This window comes from Lynx rufus, unplaced genomic scaffold, assembly GCF_022079265.1.
Source record: "Lynx rufus isolate CCGP_SWC_20201006 ecotype Redwood Valley unplaced genomic scaffold, mLynRuf1.p SCAF_1, whole genome shotgun sequence".
Classification (NCBI taxonomy): domain Eukaryota; kingdom Metazoa; phylum Chordata; class Mammalia; order Carnivora; family Felidae; genus Lynx; species Lynx rufus.
The window spans coordinates 85564939-85573772 of record NW_025814823.1 but is presented as its reverse complement, the minus strand read 5'-3'; the positions used below and the strand labels follow the sequence as shown (position 1 = coordinate 85573772).

General features: G+C 37.5%; 1 protein-coding gene across 1 annotated transcript; it reads right to left on the bottom strand.

Annotated features, from left to right (window-relative positions):
• Positions 1 to 7676: 7676 nt before the first annotated feature.
• On the bottom strand, positions 7677 to 8624 carry LOC124508990 (olfactory receptor 2W3-like). The gene has a single exon (XM_047075678.1). It carries the CDS (start codon positions 8622 to 8624, stop codon positions 7677 to 7679), a length of 948 nt encoding a protein of 315 aa, XP_046931634.1.
• Between the last annotated feature and the right edge of the window lie 210 nt (positions 8625 to 8834).

The following is an 8834-nucleotide window of genomic DNA, read 5'->3' as shown; positions in this document are numbered from 1 at the left end:
CTTTGCATTTTTAATGGCATGTAAATATACCGTTATGTGGAAATAAAAATTCAATTAAAATTGTTGCAGCTTTAAAATACATGAACATGTTATTCCTTTCCTTTCATGATACTTTATGTTTCTCTCAACAGTATTTTATATTTAGTGTGTGTGTGTGTGTGTGTGTGTGTGTGTGTGTGTGAATATGTGTGCATTGCAAAAATTCTCCATATCTCATATCTTCTATGTGTTCTTTTCTGCATGTTCCAGTTAATGCTTTTCTCTCCCTTTATAGAGGGGAATGGAAGAATGAAAAGCAGTGAAATATTTCACCCCAAAATGTGCCACTTTGATTTATTGATTATTTTTAACCAAAGACAATTAAAAAGCAGTACAAAAAATTTCCACTCTATGCTTAAAAACAGGACATAATTTTGTAAAGGTGCCCCCATCCTCTTTCTAATAAGAAGGACAGAAATTAATCACTGGAGACAACTCAAGAACTCAAGATCCTTATCAACCCAGAGATAGCACCAGAGGAGTCTACAAAACAAACTTTTTATGTTTTATTTATTGTTATTTGTTTAATGTTTATTTTGAGAGTGAGAGAGTGAAGGAGGGGCAGAGATAGAAGGGGACAGAGAATCCAAAGCAGGCTCTGTGCAGACAGCAGACAGTTTAATGAAGGACTCAAACTCAGAAACCATGAGACGGTGACCTGAGCCAAAGTCGGATGCTTAACCAACTGAGCCACACAGGAGCCCCCAAAAACAAACCTTTAAACTTGCCATATTCTATCATCAGTTTCCCCCGTATACTTGATTATCCACAATTTGCCAACACTAAAGGCCCAAAGACTTTTTTTCCCTTTTTCTTGTCACTTCTCCAAAATTTTCATTCTTTGCTAAGATGCTATATAAACTCAAATTTTACTGCTTCTTGGAGTTATTCATGTATATGTGATGCATTTAATTAATTTATTTGTTTTGTGTTATTAATCTGTCTTCTGTCATTCTATTTGGAGACTCCCAGTCAGTGAACCTAAGATGAGTTGAGGAATTTTTTCCTCCCCTAGAACTAGCAATAAATGAGCCCAGGTATTTAAAAGTATGTTCATATTATTTAGAATTGAACTAAATCAGGCTATTAAAATACAGTCATTAATAAAATCATGGTAGGGGCACTTGGGTAGCTCAGTCCATTTAGTGTCTGATTCTTGATTTCAACTCAGGTCATGGTCTCATGGTTTCATGAGTTCAAGCTCCACATCAAACTCTGGGCTGGCAGTGTAGAGCCTGCTTGGGATTCTCTCTCTCCCTCTCTCTCTCTCTCTGCCCTTCCCCAACTCACACTCTCTCTGTTTCTTTCAAAATAAATTAATAAACTTAAATAAACATAAAATAAAGAAAAGAAAAGGAAAAAAGAAAAGGAATAATGAAATGAAATGAAATAAAAAAAATAAATTAAATTGAACTAAATTAAATTAAATTAAATTAAATTAAATTAAATTAAATTAAGGTTTGCCCGGGTGACTCAGTTGATTAAGCAGCTGACTTGGGCTCAGGTCATGATCTCAGAGTTCATGGGTTCGAGCCTTGCAATGGGCTCTGTGCTGACAGCTCAGAGCTTGGAGCCTGCTTCAGATTCTGTGTCTCCCTTTCCCTCTGCCCCTCCCCAACTTCTGCTCTGTCTCTGTCTTGGTCTCTCTCTTTCTAAAAATTAAATAAAAATAAAAATACATACATATAAAATAAAATAAAGTAAAATAAGATAATAAAATAAAATAAATAAAATAAAATAAAATAAAATAAAATCATGGTATTTTATTATCTGGGATACTGTTTGCCTTTATGCTCACTGACTTAGAAGTTTGTTTTCGATTTTGTAATCTAGGCTCAGTTTAAAACCCTTTAAAGTACTTAGAAGGACAGGTACTATGTAAATATTATTACTTTTGTTATTTTCATTGAATTTTTCATGCATTGACCCAACAACTATGTTGGAGTACCATCATGAGATAAAACTATGCCCACTTTATTTTGTTCCAAGATATCATCTACATCACATCTTCATTTATCTTTCTTGGTGACTTCAAGCTTCTTATGACTTATGCATCCGAATCCATGTGCTTTCTGACCCCTGACTTGATTAACTCCATTATTTTTCTTCTATCCCCCTCAGACGACAAACCACAGTTTTGGATATAATAATTTTTTGGACCTAGAATAAAACTCTGCTATACAGAATTGTATCCTCGACTATCTCCCAGGGATGTTGATAAAATTAGAGTGAATTGTGACTCCTTTATTACTTTTTTTTAATCTTCCCTAAGGTAATTCTAATGGAGAGCTATTGCTCTAGAGCTCCCTGACAGTAACAGCATCCTTTAGGAATGCACTTCAGGCATATCAGCCTCTGACGTCTGACTCTGTTATGTAGAATCATCCTCATTATTAAGAGACTTTGATAGTTTCATTGTGGGAATCAAATGATTAGCTAAAAGTATTAACCTTTATAGATATCCATTCAACTAGAGATGATCAATTAGATTTAAATGAAAAATCTTGGATGAGTTTTGCCAGAAAGTGGCAAAGGCCACTCTTAAGAGCTGTCAATCATTATTATTTTTTTTAATTTCTCATGGCTTTTTTCCTTTCATACCAATAATTATTTGAATATGTAACAGTCTTCTTATGACCACAAGGAACTGGCAGGAGGATGAAGTTATTCTGAGGTCAACAGATAGGAGTTCAACATAACAAGCATTTCCTCCATACTGATATTTGTTACTTTATCAAATAAAGTGCCTTCATATTTTTATACATTTTGTTCTTCTTCTGTATTTTATTTTATTTTTAAAATGTTTTAATGTTTATTTATTTTTGAGAGAGACGGAGCGTGAGCGGGGGAGGGGCAGAGAAGGAGAGGGAGACAGAATCCAAAGCAGGATCCAGGCTCTAAGCGGTCAGCACAGAACCCGAGGAGGGGCTTGAATTCACGTGCTGTGAGATTATGACCTAAACCAGACACTTAAACTGAGCCACCCAGGAGCCCTCTTAGTCTCTATTTTAACAACATGAATTTTACACATATTTTCACACCAACGATTTTGACCTCTCCAGGAACTCAAATCCCTTGTTATGTTATTTGCAACCAATATTACCATAAATTATTGATTCCAAATCTGTAATAAGGATATGCTTTCTCTTCTGTCACACACATTCTCTTCTATCACCTTCACACCTGGAAGAATTCCACTGCCTGCTAACAGTTCACCAATATTTGAAAAGTTTCATAACTTTGGAGAATAATTTTTAAATTGTGCTAACTTGTTTTATTTTAAATACATCTTCAGGGGCGCCTGGGTGGCGCAGTCGGTTAAGCGTCCGACTTCAGCCAGGTCACGATCTCGCGGTCCCTGAGTTCTAGCCCCGCGTCAGGCTCTGGGCTGATGGCTCAGAGCCTGGAGCCTGTTTCCGATTCTGTGTCTCCCTCTCTCTCTGCCCCTCCCCCGTTCATGCTCTGTCTCTCTCTGTCCCAAAAATAAATAAACGTTAAATACATCTTCAAAAACGATAAAGGACAATAAACCATAGCAAGAAATAAGATATGACTACAGAGATATTTTAATTTTCCCATTCAAGACTGCATTTTACTGGGGTGCTCGGTGGCTTAAACATCTGACTCTTGATTTTGGCTGAGGTCATTACCTCCTGGTTCATGAGATTGAGCCCTGTGTTGGGCTCTGTGCTGAGAGCATGGAACCTGCTTGAGATTTTCTCTATCTCTCCCTCTCTCTCTGTCCCTGCCTCCCCTTTCTCTCAAAATAAATAAACTTTAATAAAAGACTACATTTTACCTTCTTTTCACTCTTCATATCAACCTACTTTCTCTGTCACTATTCAACTTCTCAATATGCTCCAATTCATGACTAATTCTTACATTGTAATGAGGAAATCAAAACAGTGAAGAACTCCATGCATTATTTCCATAAAAAATATATACTCTTTCCTCTGTTTATATACAATACCTTTTAGCCTATTGCAACTGATAAATGTACTGGTTCTTATTGAAAGATTTGAATTCACCAATGTTTGCCATTTTTAAAGACCTCAATCCTCATACCAGAAACTTCCTCTGGCTTCCAAAGAGCCTTTTTCTGAATTTAAATATTAGATTCAGGGGGCACCTGGGTGGCTTAGTCGATTAAGTGTCCAACTTCAGCTCAGGTCATGAGTTCAAGCCCCATATCAGACTCTACACTGACAGCTCAGAGCCTGGAACCTGCTTCAGGATTTTTACCTCCCTCTCTTTCCCTGTCCCTCCCCTGTTTGTGCTCTATCTCTCTTTGTCTCTCAACAATAAATAAATGTTAAAAAAATTTAAATATTAGATTAAGTTTGCAGACCCATTTAGTACATACTATTTTTAAATGAATCAAAACATTCCATAATGAAGTATTGTTTCCTTTTCATACCTCAGAGTATTCTAGTAAAAACTTCCACTTTTTCATCTCTCTTCTTTTTCACACTCCAAATGAAATTTTATTCTCAACTAATTCTCTGAAAGAATTGTCAATGTTACTAACATCTCTTTGTTGGGTCACGTACATGTTTTCTCTTGTAAGTTTCTTACCAGAACATACCAAACACTTGCTGACTCTACCTAGAACTTGGTTTCAAACAAAAACAAAAAACAAAAACAAAAACAAAAACAAACAACAAAACTCATTTTCTTTTATTTTCTGATTATTATTTATTACTGCCAATAAAATCATCCTCAAATCTAGTGGAAACTACATTATTATTGTTCTTATTTATGAATCAGAAAATTTTACAGGGCTTAGCCAGAATAGTTCATCTTTGTTCCACGTTCTGGCTGTGTGGACCTTGAAAGGATATGTTTGCTAGGTGTTTGGCTCTGGTTGGATGACCTCATTCACAGCACTGGAGGGTGGAATGACTGGATCTATCTGGATCTATCTCTGTTCATATTGCCTGTCAGCATTTATCAGTGTGGCCTGAGGTTATTTACATGGAACTTAGATCCCAATAAAACAAAATAGGTAGCAGCCAGGACTCTGGTGAACTGGGCCCAGGATTCATACATTACAACTAGCATACTCTGTTGACCAAAGCAAGTCACATGACCAGACCATACTGAAGTGTTTGTCTGTGGATGGAAGGCATAAAAGACATGCATAGTATGAAAGGAACTGGTAATAGTCATATCTGCAAACAATTTACCACACTGTCCAATTTTAATGCTTTGCTGATCCCTTTTACTCTGATTTCTAAACATTAACTCATTTAATTTTTTATTTTTTAAGTTTATTTTTTATTTTGAGAGTGTGTGAGTGAGTGGGGGAGGATCAGAGAGAGAGGGAGAAAGAATCCGAAGCAGGTTTTGCATTGGCAGCACCGAGTGTGACATGGGGCTCAAACTCACAAAACTGTGAGATCATGACCTCAGCCAAAACCAAGAGTGATGCAACCAAATGAGTTACCCAGGTGCTGGAAACATTAACTCATTTTAGAACTTAGTTCTAGTCTCTTTCTTTGTTTCTTTTATTTTCCTTAGTATAAGTTGTTTACTTCAGTTATCTTATCTATTTCTACTCCATAAATGGGCAGTAAAATATGCATTTAAATAACATCTTTATACTGGTGAATTTCAATTAATATTACCAACGCTGCCTTTCTAACCTGAGGTCCTGACCTTTTACATAACTACCACATTGATATCCTTGTCTGACTGTTTTTTCTTTATTCTAAACATAATTTGTCTAAAAAAGAACATTTGAATCCCTACCCCAACTGTATATTTGCTTTTACTTCAATCACTCCCATTCCAGAAAAGGTTCTAATCAACACCTGCTTGCTAAAATTACAAATTGCAAATTACATCACTCTTAATTCCTAATCAGTTCTCACTCTACAAGTTCCATTAGAAAATACTCCTGGCTTGATCTCTAAAATACATCTTTGATTATAAATTTACTCTTTTCACTGATACTGTTTATTGCAAACCATTAGCTACTGTTGTCTCATTTACTGCTATAGTCTGTTTTGCCTCATCTTTGTCCCAAAACTTCCATGCTCTGCACAACAGAAGGAGTGGACCTGTGAAATTGAAAAATCATATTATTTACTTTCTCCACTACTTCTTGCCTTAGTCTGTAACATTACCTGTAAGATTCTTCATGCTCTGGCCTTCTCTGTCTACCTCTTTGATTCTATCTCCACTATTATCTCTCTAGAACCCCACTCCATGGGGCGCCTGGGTGGCGCAGTCGGTTAAGCGTCCGACTTCAGCCAGGTCACGATCTCGCGGTCTGTGAGCTCAGTCTGTGAGTTCGAGCCCCGCGTCAGGCTCTGGGCTGATGGCTCAGAGCCTGGAGCCTGTTTCCGATTCTGTGTCTCCTTCTCTCTCTGCCCCTCCCCCGTTCATGCTCTGTCTCTCTCTGTCCCAAAAATAAATAAACGTTGAAAAAAAAAAAAAAATTTTTTAAAAAAAAAAGAACCCCACTCCATGAACAATGACCATTCTTCTGACTCAAAGTATGCCAAGCCTCCTCTTACATGGCAAAATTTAAATTTAACATCCCTTCTTCTGGAATGATTGTGACAGGTCTTCATTTTCATCCTCTGGATGTGATTAAAATAGTATTTCCATAGAGACCTTCCCAGAACATTCCACCTTTCCCAACTTCTTGATTACTTCCCATGATATCAATATAAATGTCAATATATATGTATACATATTTTTAATTTTATTTACATTATCACTCAATGAAAGCTTTATTCTTTGTCATTTATTGTCACCAGCATAGATATTAATAATTAAATTTCACAAAACCAGGATCGTGTCAGTCTTTTCTTTTTAGTGTTATTTATTTACTTATTATTTTGAGAGAGAGAAGAGAGGGAGCAGGGAGGAGCAAAGAGAAAGGGACAGAGAGATTCCCAACTATGCTCCATGTTGTCAGTGCAGAGCCCAGCACAGGGCTTGGTCTCACAAAGTAGCCATGAGATCATGACCTGAGCTGAAATCAAAAGCCAGACGCTTAACTGACTCAGCCACCCAGGCACCCCAAGGGACCTTGTCAGTTTTGATCAAAGCTTTAATCCAGCACCTAGAACAGTGCCTGCAATACAAAAGCCATTCAATAATTGCTATTGAATCATTAAATAGATAATAAGGAATATTAGCTACATTTTTCTGTGAGAGTGTTTTGTTGTTTTTGTTGCTTTTGTTGTAGGACAATGATAGTGAAATATAAATTATTATCCATGTTGACAGATCTTATCAAAATTTGTAAAGGTGAATGATTATAATAAAATATTCAATATTCTATAATGGTTAAACATTTCAGAAAGTCTGGGTAAAAGAAATTTCATTTCAATTTTCTCTCTTTCCTTTCTAGACTGACTAGAAAACATGGCTCTGTTTTTTAGTATAGTATGTTAACCATCTAGATATTTGTACATTAGTAATGGTCAACAGATATTCCTTGAGAATAACCATTTTTGAATATTATAATTTATATACTCCTGCATGACTTGCACAAAAGAAAACTAAAGATGGGCCATAAACTTTGTGATGAAATATTCCCAAACTCTAGCAGATGGTAGTAATGCAAGATCAATATAGTGTAGGATATTAACATAAGAAATCATTGCTATCATTGTGTTAGGTTATAATCTCTTCCTTAAAGACAGATTTCCCAAAACTAATCTTCTCAGTGCCCCCTTCACCTCTTTGTTTCTGAAGGTATAGATCATGGGGTTCAGGAGTGGTGTGACAATGTTGTAGAAAAGAGTGAGAAACTTTCCCTGGTCCTTGGAGGAGCTGGTTCCTGGTTGCATGTACATGTAGATGATGTTTCCATAGAAAAGGGAGACCACTGTGAGATGGGAGCCACAGGTGTTGAAGACTTTGTGCCTCCCTGAAGATGACTGGATACTTAACACAGCCCTCACGATGTAGCCATAGGATATCAGGATAAACACCAGAGGTGACAGCACAATGCCCACTGCCAGGATAAAAGCAATGCCTTCAATTGCAGCTGTATTGACACAGGCCATCCGAATCAGGGCAGGCATCTCACACAGGAAGTGGTCTACTTTGCAATATCCACAGCGGGGTAACCACAGAGTCATTGGAGACATAATCAAAGAGTTGGCCACACCACAGCCCCAAGCAAGGGACACTAAGCCCATGCAGAGATGCGGATTCATTATCACCAGGTAGTGCAGGGGTTTGCAGACTGCAACAAACCGGTCATATGCCATGACAGCCAGGAGCAAGCACTCCACACCACCCAGACCCAGAAACAGGAAGAGCTGGATGGCACAGCCTGTGTAACTGATGGTCTTGTCATGGCCATTCAGGTTATAGAGCAGCTGAGGAATGGAGCTGGTGGTGAAACTGAGGTCCAGGAAAGATAGGTGGGTGAGGAAGAAGTACATAGGAGTGTGGAGGTGGGGGTCCAGTCGGGACACCAGGATGATGGTGGTGTTGCCCATAAGAGTCAGGAGGTATGCAATCAAGATGACCACAAAGAGGATCCTCTCGAGATGGGGACGGTCAGAAAACCCCAAAAGGATGAAATTTCCCTGAGTGCTGTCATTTGTTCCATCCATCTCTACTGTACCTCAGGAGAATGGGAAATTGGGGGAAAAAGTATTTCACAGCCATTAGCCACTCTTTATGCCACAATCTTTGAAACTTATAATAAAAGCCTGTGTGCATATCTGTGTGCATATCTTAAAACCTTAAAAAATAGAAACAACTAGATGGAAAGTTTTATAATTGTCATCAGTAATCTATTCAAAACAGAACATAAAACTTGA